This window comes from Vidua chalybeata, chromosome 2 (genome assembly GCF_026979565.1).
Source record: "Vidua chalybeata isolate OUT-0048 chromosome 2, bVidCha1 merged haplotype, whole genome shotgun sequence".
Classification (NCBI taxonomy): domain Eukaryota; kingdom Metazoa; phylum Chordata; class Aves; order Passeriformes; family Viduidae; genus Vidua; species Vidua chalybeata.
The window spans coordinates 19,298,457-19,315,808 of record NC_071531.1 but is presented as its reverse complement, the minus strand read 5'-3'; the positions used below and the strand labels follow the sequence as shown (position 1 = coordinate 19,315,808).

Sequence of the window (17,352 nt, the reverse complement as noted above, 5' to 3'; positions counted from 1 at the left end):
CCACTGAAGTCTACTGAGACATAAAAAAACAAGAGAAAGAAACAAAATTTGATGTTAAATACAGTGTTTTGCTATGATCATTTACATTTCGTTTACCCCATGGCAAGAGAAAAAGAGTTGCATATGAAAATAAGGCTGAGAAAAATCTCAGTAAAAGCTAAAGCTCAGAAGATGTGCCAAGGGGTCTGAGATCAGTTCAAGTTCTCATCCTCCCCAGCAAAAGACATGATAAATTACAGTCCATATGCTGTACATATAAAGATGTTTTCAAATGACTGTTAATACAGGACACATCAGGCATGAACATTGCTGAAATATTCATAATGTGTTTAAAGACTTATGCAACTCCAGCAGTTTTGCATATTAAATTAACCCCATTCACAATAGTAACACTTAGCACTTATTAGCTGCAGTTTGGTTTCGAAAATATAATTAATATCCAAAACACTATTGAGAAACAAGTAAAGCATCATAACAAAGTAGGCTTAATACCTACTGCATGGTTTTTAATTAATTAGCAAATACTTCTGCAAAATAGTATTATATCAGTCCAAAGTGCAATTGGGTATGGATGGATTGCTATTTTTAATTTCCACTTTGGAAAAGTCTAAACCACATAGTGATAAAAGATGTTGGGCTGTTATCCAGCCTTTTGCGTCAATAAATTGTCAATTTATGTCTTCTTTCTGCAGATCAACAATACACTGCTCCTTCAACAGGTTCCACTCAAGAACATTAGCAAGCCTAGAGAAGCACTCAAATGACAATTGTCACAGTGAAGGAGGCTGTGGTTTTTTTTTCCTTTGCCACCCCATTCTGTTTTCCTGAAGGACACCTGTGCAGGCAGCTGTGCACATCAGTTTGTTTTTCAGAAATGGACTTGATCTGTACAGTTCTTACTAATTTATATGTTTGCTGCATTTTTCACTGCAATGCATACATCACTCCCTAGACCTCTATTTATTAAGACTAGCACAATAAATATTTAAAAGACCAAGACTCTAGAATCAAACTCCTGACTGCACATTAAATTGCTATGTGACCTGTTTTTCCAAAGTGGTGAGCATTTCCAGGTTCACTTAATGCCAAAAAGACTTTTCTATTTGAAAAATTAGGTCATATCTTTAGGACTCTGTCAGTGAACCACACAGCCTACAGAATACAAGATTATTTGTACTGATCTATTGACTTTTGACAAGAATTGAACAATCTGACTTCTGAGATTATCAAAACTTAAATATTTCGGGTTAAAGTTGAAATTCACCTGCAGTGTCATCAATACCACCATTTTTTAAGCATTTATGCTATTAAATCCCAGATTTTCTACAGACCATTTGAGGGCTTAGATTTCTAAGTGAGACCATGGTTCTGGAAACTAGGTAATAAGAAGTCATTTTCACACTGAGGATATATAAACTTCAGCTTTAACAGTTAAAACATGAAAAGAAAGAAAGAGAACATTGAAATTTTTTTATATGATTGTTCTGTTGCTTTGCACAAGACCTCCTACCAACCACCTACCTTCTATGACTGAAAGAGAGGGAGTGCAGGCTGAATCCTGTTACTATTTACTTCCAGTACTTTTTTATTCAATTTATATTTATGGAAACGAACAAGTCTGTTTGGTAGGTAGAAGTGTTGCTCAGCATAAGCTAAAGCATCACAAATTAGGTATAGGGAATTAGCTCAGAATTATACAGTTAGTGGCACACAAAGTGAATACTCGGGAAGTCTTGGCCAACAGTTTCAGATTATGTCACTTAATAGTCAATATCCTGTGAAACTCTTATCCAATATGCTTTTACTAATTAATAAATTATGCAGTAAAAAAGTACAACAGTGCCCAAGCTTTGTACATAATTTTTGGGACAATATTACAGTATTAGGCTTCAGATAATGAAAAAAATACCCTCTCAAATATGCTTGAAGTGAACCTGTAACAAAAAATAGGATTCTTCAGCACTTTCCTTACACATGGGCTGGTGGATTATCTATAAGAATGATATTCCTTTTATGTTACTTACATGCAAGGACACTTTTTATTACTCAAAAACATAATTCATAAATTCATACAAATCCTTTAAACTAATTTAACTCAGTGGGCTTTTGACATAAGAGATGATAAGCTGCTGACAGGATTAAAGAACAAAGAGAACTTCCCATTTATTGGCAAGTTCCTTTGCTTAGGAGAAATAAGTTTCTTGTCTGTTTAGGGAAGAATGTCAAGTTCCACAATTAAGCGTTATTTTAATGCAGTATAAGAAGAGGACCTATCTCAGTGATTATTATCAAACACATAGCTCAATTATCAAAACAGAAACAGATAAAAAGGTTGATATTGTGAAATTCTAAACTACTTCTTCATAGTAATTCTAATTCTATTCATGGCCATTTTTCTTAATAACCACTAGTAACTGGATCTAACAGCACTTAAAGGAAAAAAAAATAGAATATTTCTTCTAAGATTGCAATCAATTCTGTCTTGAAAATTACTACCAATAGCACCACAACGTACAAAGTTAGACCTCTCCTGAGCACTCATTGGTACACTTCACTCATCCAGAGCAACTAATTTCCCAAGTGCCAGGCTCCCACAGCCAGCCTGTGTGCCAAATATCAAGCTGCAGTCTCTCTGGCCTGTGAGTAATTGAGAGTGTCAATCAGACAACACTGCTAAATTCTGTTGACAGAGCACAATAAAGGCAAGACTGCACTTCATTCACTGACAGTTGCACAGTGTTTGCGGTTGCAGCCGCTTCTTTGGGTCACTATACAAAGCAAATTTACTTCTGAATATGCACTTGGGGCTGCTCGGCTGAAGAAGAGGGTGCTGGTTTTACTTAGCCATTTCTGTGACTATAAATGTCCATCTTGAAATATTTATTTTTAAAAACTTGTTGAAATGCCCTGTCCCCATGCAGTAACTTCCAAAGGACTGCCAGCTTCAATATAGATGGAAGATAAAATTCAACCAGAGAAACAGGATTTTGGCACATAAAGCAATTTGAAAAGGGGAAGTTTGAGCCTTCATGTATTTCTTATCACACTCACACTTTGCCTCAGCCATACACACACAAGACCTCCATCAGTGATGCAGAATACTGTAGATATTCAGAAGCCTTGGACTATTGTCCCATTTTTCCTTATGGTCTAATGTTCCACACTTTATTTCACTTTGACTTAAATCAGCATTTCTTTGTGCTTGTCAGCCGGTAGTTGATGGAAGAAAAGCCATAATCAGTCAAGAATATCCCACAGCTGCAGTCATGACCTTCCAGGTGGCATCTGGCTCATAGATGCTCACCTCAGCCCACAGCACCAGGTTCAGGCTGCTCACCACAGGCACCACACACACAACAGAAGCAGCTTTCCTCTGATGCTGCTTCCTTTGATGCAGCAAACAAGTTTCAGCATTTCCCTCTCTGAGAAGTTCCTGAAGACTGTGCTTATGGCAGAAGAAACAGCATAAAAAGGGCAGAGCTGAAGTCAAAGCCAGTTTTTCAGGAGAAGGGACATTCCTCCTGTTGGGCTATGCACAGGGGGACAGGGCTGGACAGGGGCACCACCTGACCCAAACCCTTCTCAGGGAACCATGAGAAGGCAGGAGAGCTGTGGGGAAAGTCAGCTGCGCAGGAAACAACGTTCTTGGCAACACACAGTGCATACAGTACAACCACCTGAGAAAACCACAACCAGCAGACAGAAGTGTGCTCTTAATCCACCTCTTCCACATCCCAGCAGACTCTTTGGTAATCTGTGGTTAGTGCATCTTCTTCAGACCTAGGCTTCAGTCCCTCTGGGCTAAGGCACTACCAATTGTTAAAATGAGACACAGACAAATTACAAAGTCCAGCTGTGCAGGTTTTAAGTGATTGAGATGCTGAAAGTTTAAAAGCTGCACTATACACAATTTCTTTACTGTTGAACAGTAGGAATTTGGTGATACTGGTAGAAAAATTAAATTATTTATCTAGAAAGTATTCATAAGTTTCCATGGAACTCGTCTAGAAAGCAAAACTGATGGAAATCTCACCTACTTCAAAAGAAAGCTGCATCCCTACAGGAACTACAGTTTTATTTATCAAATAACAGTTCACAATAACATCCTGTGGTTCTGATACAAATTTTTAAAAAAACCCAAACAACCAACCCTACATAACTTGCTTGCCAGGTACTAATAGATTTTTTATACACATCAGTTGATACTGAACAGCTATTCTGAAGGCAAAGGTGATATATCAATTTATACTAGCTGAGCATATTACCAGTAGACTGCCCTGTCCTTTAGGAAAACAAATCTGAAAAGTGTCATTCCAAACTAGACTCAAATCTAGAAAAATGCACTATTTCTATTGAAACCTATTTGCAAGGCCTATTTCTATCAAAAATATAGACTATAACTGCAGTAAGATAGGTATTAACTCTCCTTCACATAAAACCCCACAAACAAACAAAAACAAGCAAACAAACAAACAAAAACAAACAAAAAAACCCAAACAAAAACCCAAGACCATCACCACCACAACCAACAAAGCAACAACTTACTTTGATCACTGCTCTAATTCAGATAGCAAATACTATCCAACTCCTGTGGCTAGAGAAATCATAAGAAAACATGACATTTCCACTGCATTTGCCTACATGTTCCCTGGTGCATTTAAGAACTTAAATAGTCTCCAAATATATATGTTGTAAAGAAATAACTACTTTTGCATTTTCAAATATGTTCTTCCATGATTCTCTGTCATTAAGAGACTTGCATTAACTGGTGGGCAAATGCAGGTGCAACGTATTCTAAGGATGAGAACCAAACCTAAGTTGATAGGGAATATGGGATTTGAGCTCTGGAGTGAGGTCAGGGCTCCTGAAGCCACAGCCAGAGGGAGGGGGATGTCTCCATGCAAGGAGAAGAGCTGGGAAGGAGCAGCTTCCCAGGCCTGCCCAGGCCACTGCACTCCTGCTGTGCAGGAAGCTGCAGGTCTTTCAGATGAACACAGCACAGCTGCACCAAAAGAAACACTTCAGCAAATACAAAGTGGATGCCTGCCTTGTTTGTGCAAGCTATATATAAATATCCTTAAAATAACAGAATTTTTAATAGTTGCAGAATTTTTCAAACCACCACAACAAAACCAAGAATAAAGTTTGCTATCTTTCCTTTTAGTTTGAATTTTTTTTTTTTTTTTTTTTTTTTTTTTTTTTTTTTTTTTTTTGTTTTTTGTTTAAGGTATTCTTTAATCTTTTTGCATTTGGTCTCTTGACTAGAAGTAACTGTGTTGGAGAAGTCAGTTATTTTGTCATTACTGTAATGAAAACATAAATAGTTTTTTTGCCATTTAAATATTTTTAACTGATAATACATTTAAGATGGCTGCATCACACAAACTCTGAGGAACAAGATATTCAGTGAGTTTTAGAATCCAAACACTAAATTATAATTGTCTGGGAGCTGATTTGTTAAATTTTTAGCTGGACCCCCATAAAAAAACCTCACTTTGACACAAAAATAAACAGTTGCTCAAGTGCTTTTCTATACCAGAATGAGGAAAATGGCTGCTGCTGCTGCCATACATAGATGGGATGATGGAAGTAACTCAAAAAACCCATGCAAAGCTACCTGGCAGCCTTTAGAGGATTATGAAGGAAAGGTCAAATGCCCTTGTATGTGGCTGTTAGTAGAAAGCAGCAAAAAGCAGGCAAATTCCTGGAAAGGGAAAACAGATAGATACACGACACCAGGTCTGACTTCCCTGTGCAAAAACACACTCAGATTTTCAACTCATACACAGCTCTGCTTGCTTCAGCACCTACATTAGCACAGAATTTCCCATGCCATAAGAAATCCCAAGTCATAGCAATGCAACAAAATAATATCAAAACCCCACCTCCCACCCCCCCTCCACAAAACCCTTAAAAAAACAGCCATAGAGAGTGCTCCAGGTCTTTTGATGGAGCACATGCCTTGTGTCAATAATGGAAGTAAAAAATGTGTCTAGGCATAGGGAAATTAGAGGAAACCACTCCTTTGAGGCTTCAGGGTGTGTTTGCTACATTGACACTGATGACTGGATTCATGAAACAGTAATGTCAAGTAGCAGGTGCAAGACAAAATATAGACACTACTTTTTCACATTATAGCAGTATCCACAGTGTGACAGGAGCTTCCCTAATCTCCAAAGATAGGAAAGTTCCTGACTTAAATAGCCTGTGATACATCAGGGACCTTGCTGCTGCCCTTCTCTCTAAGTGGAAGACACTCAGAAACTGTGATGATGGGCAGAGGTTTGAAAGCTTTGAGAAAGACTGAACAACACCCGCTTCTTGAAGTGTTTTCATAACCCAGAAAAAACTGTCAACACTAAAACAGTTAAAAAAAAAAAGGTTAAAAACTATCTACAGTAATAAATGAAAACAACTACAGTCAATGAAAGTATTTTAGCTGTACTGAAAAAAATTCAAAATACCAAACGAAAACCAAACAGGAGCATTGATACTATAGTTTGAGATAGAAAAATACAAATACAAGCTCTAAAATTACTTTCAGTTCATTGGGGAAGCAGGGTGGGGGCGGGGGGAGAAATTGACTGCCTCTTGGCTTCAACTACTTAAATAAAAAGTAATTTTATAACGTGGAGAGGAGAGAGTAGTTTGATGCTATTGCTAGTCAAAACTACTCGATTTGGTAAGGAGAGTTACCTTCAGTCTAAACACTACAGGGTGGGCCAGGGCCAGAACAGATCCAATCACCAGCTGGCCTTGGATTCATCGTTATCAATGAAGTCACTTGCACACCTGAACTGGCAGATGAAGAAGCAACCAAGTTTCTTTACAGCTCAGATCTTTCCCCCCACATTGCTCTCGGTGCGAGCATGAGTTGAACTTTTCAGTGGAAAAGGAAATCCCTCTAACTCTCTGGAATTTAGGAGATCAGCCAGTGGTCACAGACATGGTTCAGGTCACCCAGGTCTCCACTGTCTTCTGAGCATTGCCTAGTTGTTATGACTCCTTTGTCTAAGTTTGTCCTCGGAGTCTCACCTTAAAGAAGCCACACAAGAAAATAAAACAGCTTTCATAACTTACTCCCTCTGGGACTAATTAAACTAGTCCACAGTAATCCTGCTCAGAGCTGTGATGAAGAAATGAAATGAGAAAGGAGCTCTCGGTGTGTGGAAGTGAAATCATGGTGCAGCAGGTTTCTTATTGGACAGTTTGGTGCTCAAATAACTGAGCTGTTATTCCTTTGAAAAATGAACAACGGATCTTACTCCTAGAAATGTCTCTTTGTAGTAATTACCTGTCCTTTGTATCATCAATCATAACAGAAACAGGTGTTGAAAATGTAAACCACACAGAAAAAAAAGACACAAGGAGCTCTGCAGAGAACACTTGGGTTGACTTCCTGCACAGAAATAGAGTCACATGGACATCTGTCTAATCTATTCTTAAAATCCTTCAGCAGGAGATTACATCTCCATTAAATCTCAAGGCAGCCTTTTCAGTGTAAAAGCCTAATACAAAGATATATATAGTACCACAGCTCTGATAAAATAAACCTATCTGGAGTCACTTTATCTTTCCTAATCAGTATCTAGAGACATTACACTTCTGGCACCAACCACAACTGCAATTAAATCATGCCTGTGGAAAAACTAGAGAAAATTTTTCTACCTAAGGCAGGAAAAAAATCATCAGCAATATTCCCTAATGCACTTCTGAAAGGAGCAACACACACAAGATAATAGAAATAAGTCTGATTTTCAACTGAAATTTTTGAAAAAGTATACTGGAAGAATACAGATTATACTGACGTTCCATGTCGGCAAAGCTCTGCCAGAGGCAAGCACAACATGGAAACTGGTAGGCTGCAATGTCAGTATTCTTAATAAAGGTTCAAAAGCTTTTTCCTTGGCATATATTTATTGGTATTTATTCTTTGGCTTTGAACCACAATAAAGTAGGAATTCACAAGTCACTATCAAGTTACTGGACATATACATTTGACTATTGGCAAAAACAGTATAGCCCAGATGGGCATTCAGAATCAAAGTGTAAGTACTACATGAAGTGTTAAAGACAGATTTGGCAGAACACATCCAAGAGTGTCTCTGTTACACGAGTGTTCTCTCAAAGGAAAAAACCCAAAGTAATTTTGCAAAGCAGTTTTAGAGCCTTTCGATGTGTATTTTGCTTCCCAACACTGATTCTCTCTACCAGGTGTCTCAACTTTTGAATATGGCCAATGGTCATGATCAGTGTTTTAAATTGAAAGCTGAGATTTTCATGTCTGACACTAATACAGACAAAATACCAAATATATGTACTTCAAGTCAATAGCCATTTCAAGTGTACTCCTAAAGAAACTACATTAGATAGGATTTTTTTTTTTTTAGTCTCAGAAGTAATTTTTAAATTCTACAGGACATAACATCAAATATATGTGGTATACATAGCATCAAATATATCTCGCAGCAGCCTCTGGATCTGACGTTTCAAAACCAGTACTCTAAATGCACAACAGACAGCATCTAAATAAGCAACTGCCCTGGTAATGAAAAACCCTGGTCATGATTCCATCTTCTCTATTTTTTCATTATATTTGTATATGGAAACATGGATTGTAATATTTCCTTATTTACCTTAGGAATTTAAGCAAGATCTCTTTCCTTCACCGTGAAGGAAACTGAAAGACTCCTGCCTGTCAGCACTCCTGCCCAACGAGCTCCACAGCTAAGTATTCCTCCAATGTCCATCCCTGTCCTCATTCCTTTCCTCTGTCTCCACAAAATACACCTACACAACAGGTAGGTTCTCTGAAGTTACACAAATCTTTATTTTAAATGTGCTAAGTTAAAAATTTATTTTGTCATATACATTATCAGTGCCATTAATTTTCCTGTGAAACCTACAGCATTTTCTACCTCTGTTCTCTGTTCATATAGCATAATGAAAATGCACGTTGCTTCTCAATCAAAGCTCCTAGCTATTTACAAAATACTATTTAGTAAAAAGACAAGGTTTTTCTCTTTGTAGTGATTTTTGTAATGAGCAAACCCTTTTCCTTTTAAACCTATTAGTCTGCCTCTAACTGACAGAATAGCTAAGTTGAATAAAGCTTTCCTGATGTAAACAGACATGTAAAACATGCTATGTGATACAAGAAAATCTCAGAAATCAATTTGCTGAGCACAGCATAGTCTTTTATTTAAAAAAACTGCCTCATAACAGAAATTAAAAAAAGGAACATCTGTCCTTATTAAGTTTTGAAGACAATAAATTATTTCCCCTGTTACAATGTTAGAAAAATTATATTCTTCAAGCTTGATATACTTCCATTTTGTTCTTTTCTCAACAGTGGCAAAAAAGTGAATTTGAAAGAAAAAATCCCAGCAAAAAAAATTCAGCAAATTTCCTTACTGGGAGAAAAAAAAAAATTAAAAAGTTTTTTTCTTGTTTTCTTATCTCTCTGCCTGGAAAAACTCCTGTCACCTTCACTTTGATAAATGCCTGTGTAGCATAGCTTAAGATTGTGTCTCACAACCTCTACCCTGCAACAGCTGGGACTTCTCCTAGCTTAAAACATGAATACAATTTTATTTCCTTTTTTTTTTTCCCAGACTGAGAGATATTTGATTGTTTTCTTAGGATGAAAAAAGGAATCCCTGGAAAGATACATTTTTCCAAGAAATATTTGAATTGGAGGGCACAGGTGGGAAGTTTCAGTCTGAAAACCAGCAAGTTAAATGTTTTTTATCTCTGACCAGTCTGTCTGATACAGCATAGCCAAGATTTACTAATGTAGCATAAAGGAGGAGCATTTATCTCAGCCTTACTTGTCTTAAATATACTCTTCATGAACTCTACTACATTGAAAGAAAATCCATGGACTCATAAGCCCATGCCAGAGACAGTATTTATATGAGAAGAATCAGCAGAGGTTGGCAGTAAGAGGGGTGGTAATAAGCCTCTTCACTCAGAAGATACACTGATGCCAGTTCAAAAGCAGCCAGTCCCTAAGCCTGTAACTCCACAATGTATATGCTACAGTTTACTTAGATGTTTTCCACTGCCACAACAGCTATAATGTATGCAACATGGTCAGTGATTAAAAACAATGAGCACTTTGGAGCCCTCACAAAAATGCAAGCCCAGATAAAAATCATAGTCACTCTCAGCGTTAAGGAAAATGAATAATGAAATATAATGGCAAGTAATGTAAGCAAAAAACAGATTGAAAGAAGCATGCCCTGCCAAAATAAACAAGAAGTGTAGAATTGTGTAACTCTTAGTTCCCATTTCTATTCAGAGCTTAACTGGAATGTATTGGAGGCAAAGTACACAAATGAATGGTAAAAATTCAGAAAGCCCAGCCATGTTTTCCTTCATTTCAGAGACAGGGTTGTCTCAGCTCTCAGTCTGTAATCATACACTTATCCAGCCCTGCTTCTTCAAACTCACCTTTACTAAAACAAGTTGTACAGGAGACCAGTGCTCACTTCATGTGAGCAGATGCACGGTGTCACATGTCACAAAGCTTGCATGCAAAAACATACACCAGCACACGTTCAAGCAGCAGCAGCTTCCCTCAAAATTACTTTCCTTCAATGAGTGGGACTGCATTTAGGCTTCTAAACCTACCCTTACATCATATTCATTAGAACTACACAAATGACCCGAGAACCAGATTTGACAGTAAAGTTAAGAATTACTTTCTCTCTCCCAAGACATTCAAGATCATCCAGTCCAACAGTCAACCCAGCACCAGCATAGCCACCACTAAACCACATATAACCCCAAATGCTCTTCTCATTTATTCTTGCTCTCCACAAATCCTCCTGCCCCACTGCAAAGCTGAGAAGACAACATCCTGTTAGGAACTGGAAAGAACACAAGAAGTCATTTTCTCTTCTTGAATAAAGAGAAGACCCGAATGTGATCCCTGAGTCTCAAATCCTATTAGGCCCCTTCACCAAGAGGTTCCCATCATACCTTCAAAACCCAGGCAGATGCTCTAGGAGCTGAATTAGGGTTGAAGCCCTAATTCCCAATTTGCTCAACTCCTAGTCATTCCTATCCCTGCTTCCAAACACAGGGTCAGTGAAGTGGGACAGGACTGTTAAGAGTGTCATTGGAAACATGAGATATTTAGGAAACTGATCCAATCAAACCTCATTCAACAACCTCTCAGCTCAAGAGATACCTGGAGCCAATGAAGAGAAGAAAATGAGCTCCTCTGCTGCTCTGATCCCATTTTTACTCTGCAGAAGCCATCTAACTTGAGTTAGCGTTTGCTTGTGAAGACCTTCTGCAAAAGGTTCATTTTTCTCTCTATTTGTGTGCAAGGACATACACAAAATCGTAATGTCGCCAAAAAGTAAGCACACCTTGTGAGTTGTATCACCACTTTTTTTCTCCTATTTTAAAGAGAAGATTGACTTCCCTGAAATGAGAAAAGACACACTATATTGTAAACATGAACTGCAAAGAAGCATCAGCAGAATGGTACTGTTGTGACATTCAGAATATTAGCAAATTAAAAATCTTTCACAGAGTAATTGCATTGGTAAAGAAACTGCGTAATGCTTTGCCTGGAAATTACATCCTCTTGCAACTTAACACATTAACCAACACAAGATAAATGATTCTTGGTTTAGTTTCTGGTGGCAAATGGAGGAAAACATGGGAGTAAAAAAGGAGTTGATTACAGAATTTGAAAGATAAAAGGCAGAAAAGCAAGACAACAAGAAACAAATGTGAAACATTTCATCATATATCACATATCATATTAGTACCTCTTGATCAACTTGAATTCATTCAAATTACTTACTTTAGTGCAATTGTAGCATATTTTAAATGACATGCTGGTTAAAGAAATTCCTGCAGGAGGTGATCCCTTCTCTGTTTACACAGGATATTTTACTTGGAGATGTTAGTAATGTTCTTCATTAACAGTAATAGCCACAATACAGTGAAGGAGAGGGATTACCTATGAGGTATCAGAGTCTATACAAGTGTGGGAATAGCCAGATGAGCCCTGGCAGAGGTAAACTGCACTAGCTGTGACAAAGGGACTTTCTGAGCATGGGAGGACTGAAGCATTATGAAGAAGCACCCAGTAACAGCATGTCTGTGGTTGTAAAGATAAGGTAGAGGAATTTATACTCTGGTTTAACCTCCATGCAAGCATGTTTGGCACAAACACTTGTTAGCCATGAACAAAGAAATTTTCCTTTTCACCATACCTATGCCAGTAAATGTAATTATTCAAATGCCTGCAGGAAGCAAATGCCCAGCAGGAACATGCATGTTCTAATGTAATTCTCCAGCAAGCTTTGAAAAGCAGCCAAAGATCCACAGAGAAGTCCAACTCTATACACAGCTTTCTAAATTTTCTAATACATAAATAGTTCCACTTGCCTCTACTCATGAATATTTTCATATGGCATTCTTTGAAGTAGAAGAGAGTTGTAGAGTACATTTCATTTTTCTGGATCTCTTCAGACCTACAGAGCTCCTCTAGCTCCCTCAGACAGTACTAGTTCTACATCTTGCAGTCTTAACAGTCTGTTTTTAACTTGAGTCTGGTTTTAACTTGATGGCTGTGATGGAATTTAATTTTATTTGCATTCTTGCATGCCCAAAGTGCCCCAACCAGCTTCCCACAGATAAAATTCCCAGTTTACACAGGATGTTCAACTGTGATGATTAACTGGATGGCTACCTGTAAACTCTTGTCATAAATTTTCATTCCACACATTTAAAAGTGATAGGAACATGAAGTGGACTTCAGAGTGCCTCTGCAAAGGTCCTAAACCAATCTGTAATAATTTCAGAACATGGTAGATTCTTATTTTCCTACCAAAGTACCAGCACAGATGTAGCATGATGGATTGACAGAGTGATTATTATATATACCCACTTCAAAATATTATTTAGTTCTGTTGTCAAAACTAGTGCCAAGCTTTGAAACAGGATGGACAGTTAAATACTAAATGTACCTTAATTCTAGCTATTACCTTCACTTCCTTCAATAGATGGTATTACAACATTTTAAAATTCAATTGTACTGGCTATTCCTTTTTGATGTATACTTTAAAACACAGAAAATTTCATTATCATTCATGGTCATTCATGGTCATTCAAAGCAAGAATGCAGATGTGAAATTATTTACTTCTTAATAATCTCACTGGCACATCCAAACTGGAGAGCAGAACTGAATAGCCGATTTATTTCTCAAACTGAGCCATGAGATACATGAAATGATGGGGCCAGCAGTAGAGATGAAACAGTAGCTCAGAGTTCCTGACTTTTTCAAAAGCCTTTCATTTTTAAATGTTTAACAAAAATTTATATTCTTTAGTTTCTATGCTTAAAATTACACTTTTCAGACTGAATATATCTAAAACTAATTTCATGTTTTATATTTACCTATATATATATATATGCCGTGAAAATAAAAATAGTTCTTGTGTGTGATTCAAACTTGAATGACTCCCCAAATATCTGGCCTTTCATGGCAGTCCCAGCAGGAAACAGCAAGCAGAACACAAAAGCAATACTCACTCTTCAAATGTGCTTTGAAGTTTCTGAACATGGCTCAATGTCCAGATGGAGACTGGTGACAAGTGGTGTTCCTCAGGGGTCCATATTGGCACCACCACAGTGTGCTATCTCCATCAGTGACACAGACGGTGACACTATGTACACCCTCAGAAAATCTACCAACAACAGCAAACTGAGTGGTGTGGTTGCCACACCTGAGGCAGGGATGGGTCACATCCAGAGGGACCTGCACAAGCTTGAGAACTGGGCCCAGGGAAACCTCATGAGGTTCTGCACCTGGAGCTGGACAGCACCCATACAGGCTAGAGCTGAATGGATTCAGAGCAGCCCTGCCCAGAAGGAACTGGGGGTGCTGGTGGATGAGAGTATGGACATGAGCCAGCAATGTGCCCTTGCAGCCCAGAAAACCAAACAATTCCTGTGCTGCATCCAAAGCAGCATGGCCAGCAGGGTGAGGGAGGGGATTCTGCCCCTCTGCTCCACTCTGGTGAGACCCGCCTGGAGTGCTGCATACAGTTTTGGGGTCCTCAGCACAGGAAGGACATGGACCTATTAGAGCAGATCTATAGGAGGGCCACAAAAATCATCAGAGGGCTGGAGCATCTCTCCTACAAAGACAGGCTGTCAGAACTGGGGTTGTTCAGCTCACAGAAAGAAGACTGGAGAAATCTTAGCATAGTCTTTTAGTAATGAAAGGGGGATTAAAAGAAAGATGAGGACAGTCTTTTTAGTAGGGTCTGTTGCAACAGGAAAAGGGGTAATGGTTTTAGAACAAAAGAGGGTAGATTTAGAGTAGGTGTAAAAAAGATATTTTACAGTGAAGGTGACCAGGCACTGCAACAGGTTGCCCAGATAGGTGGTAGATACTCGATCCCTGAAAACGTTCAAGGCCAGGTTGGATGGGACTCTGAGCAACCTCATTTAGTTGAAGATGGCCCTGCTTATTGCAGTGGGTTGGACTAGATTACCTTTAAGGTCCCTTCCAAACTAAGCTATTCTATGAATGTGTATACTCGATTGTCTTGGATGATACACACACATCCATCCACATATGCAGGACCTCCATATGTGTATTTTCATCTCCCTCAGAAACAGCCATTGGCAGTTCAGACTGTCAGAAATTATTGGAATGCCCTTAGTGTTCCAGTTCCTCCTATGAATATCCTATAAAATTGTTTTTCTGTTGATCAAACTTTTTCTTTAGGGACCAGGGAAGCTGGTGAGGCTTGAAGAAATTGATTAAATACATGTCACTACAAACTGATGCCTTCCTATACGCATGAAGTTGGACTTTGTTGGTTTTGGCAGGAGTTTTCTGCAGATCCTAAAAAGCTGATGAATACAAAAGTCTGTCTCTTTCACATTTGTTCTTTTCTACGTCATTATTTTCACATGCTGGACAACTTTTTTTCTGCTTAATTTAGACTCATTAAAAAATTGCTCCTGTGGCATCACTGTGTATATGCTACCACACAGCACCTCTGGTCAAAGGTGAGAATTCAGTGATCCCTTGTCATTCCTTATGTAAGGATACAACTGCAAAGAAACAAGAGGAAAGCCAGACTTGCAGATGACTGCACAACAGCTATCTCTGCTATGCTTGATCCGCAGCCTACAGGAAACAACAGAAACTTTCTCATTAGTGAGGTTTAGATCTCTTCCATGGTAACCTAAATACAGGTCTACCACATGCACATATCCTGCATCAGGATTCCAATAGCTGAGCTTCTCCTTTTCATTTCATCTCCTGTTTCCTAGGAGTTTGATGTTTTATGCTGAAAATTAACTTGTTTTCTGGGAATTAAGCAACATTTTCTTTAGGAAAACTTGGGTACGACTCATACTATTTGACATAAATATCTTCACTGTCTATCTCAACTAGTCACATTTGGCTTCCTTCACAATGTTATACAGAGTGAAAAAAAAACACTTCCATGGTAAGATCTACCTGACCTACATAGACATTTAATTCTGGATATCTGGAAATGTAACAAAAGCATTTTTCTCTCAATTGAGTATCAAGACATCCTGGCATGAATGGGTCTGATTCAGATTATCTACCCTGTAGACATCTGCCCTTGATCAGATGATCCCACCCCCAGGTGGCCCAAATTGGACACAGAAGACAAACAACTTTATTCATCATTTTTACATAATGACTGTGGCTAAGCAAAACTGAAATAGAAGTATCTGTGGAATAAAAAACCGCCAGTGTTTACTGCTATGATATGAAATCAGTGGCTTAATAATCTAAACAGAGACAGCTTATCAAGCCCTTACCTTTGGGGACAGTAATCTGACAGCCCAGGTCACAGTCCTGCTGCAACTGATAAAAAGCCACTTCCTGCAGCCGAGCACGCTCCAGCTCCGAGAGGCTTTGAACGGGAACTGACTTCAGCCGAACACTGCGCCCTGACATGCTGTTCCAAGTGAAATCACCCTGCAGGAAATCAAATGGAAAAATATGAAGCATCATATGGTATTCACAGTTTAATAAACAGAACTATCTCTTTTACTGCTAGAAAAAACAACACAGGTTCTTCTCACCAGAAGGCCATTTTCTTGGACATCTCTAACCTTTCAAATATCTTTATTTTCCTTACAGCAGCATTCCTTAAAAGGGATACAGACATGCAAAACAAGAAGTCAATTCTGTCTGAAGCCATTTAATCAAGTATTGATGCAAAAACACTAGGATTCCAGTAGCAAAAAGCACAAAGCAGGGAAGGGAGGGGGAAAAAAGCACCCTTGTCTGCTTTTCCCAGTTTATTTTCTCTGTCCAGTATTTGATGTTACTTAATTCTCTTCCTGCACCATTGGTCAGAGCAGCTGACCTCCATGGTCTCCCACATATTGCTAATCTGACTCCAGCAGACTTGGAGAGTGCACTGGCAGAGCCCCTTTTCCAACATCACCACTGGCAGAGCCCCTTTTCTCATCTCCTTATGACGAGGCTGAGTTTAGAATATGATTGACTAAAGGACAAGATATTCCATGTTTTTGAACAGCTGCAATAACAACCTATTTGTTAACATTTATAGAGGAAAACAGCATGAGATATGCTACGTCTCTGTAGGTACCAATTGTGCTTGGACAGCAAACTGAAAGCTTTAGCTGTTGCTTATACCACCTGTGAGAACCTACACAAAAAACTATTCTCCTAGTATTCAGCTTGGGCCAAAGAAGTAATCATCACTCAAAGAGAAGAGTGAGCACAGAGACAAGCTTAAAGCCTGACAATTAACTTAAAGTAAGACTTCCAGAATTCATCTCAAAGAGCACAGATTAGTACAGGGAGAGAAAGAATTTGGTTTTCATTCTAACCATGTTAAAAAATAAACATCAATCTTGTCAATAAGTACAACCTGATGCAGCTGCTGATAATGAAAAAACTCTGATGCACATCAGCTGGGCAGTAAGAAACCCACCAACCTGTCTTTTATCACAGCATGGCAGACTTACAATTACTAAACTTCACTCTCATTTTCGTTTAAATTTCAACATCTGTACCTTCACTGCATACTAATTTTTTTTTTCGCTGTAAACTTATGATTCATCTGTTCTGCACATCCATCTGCAGTCAAAGGATGTCCACTGACTTTAAAAAATATTGGCTGAAACTCCTTAATATAAAAATCAATAAAAATTGACTTTACTTAGCAGTTATGCATCCTGTTGTATGTAAACATCTTTGTGCACATTTCCATATATTTTGCCTATATATGTGCATGTATATTTATATACACACATGCAACCTGTACATACATTTGTATTTAAACATATATATGCAC

The 17,352-nt window shown here is 38.3% G+C and overlaps 1 protein-coding gene across 3 annotated transcripts in view; it reads right to left on the bottom strand.

The window, feature by feature from the left end:
* Positions 1 to 17,352, bottom strand: part of ARHGAP6 (Rho GTPase activating protein 6) — a 311,117-nt gene that overhangs the window by 42,660 nt on the left and 251,105 nt on the right. For all 3 annotated transcript variants that reach the window (XM_053934533.1, XM_053934534.1, XM_053934535.1), the window contains exon 2: positions 15,842 to 16,001. In XM_053934533.1, coding sequence (XP_053790508.1) covers positions 15,842 to 16,001 — 160 coding nt within the window. The remainder of the gene's footprint in view (positions 1 to 15,841; positions 16,002 to 17,352) is intronic.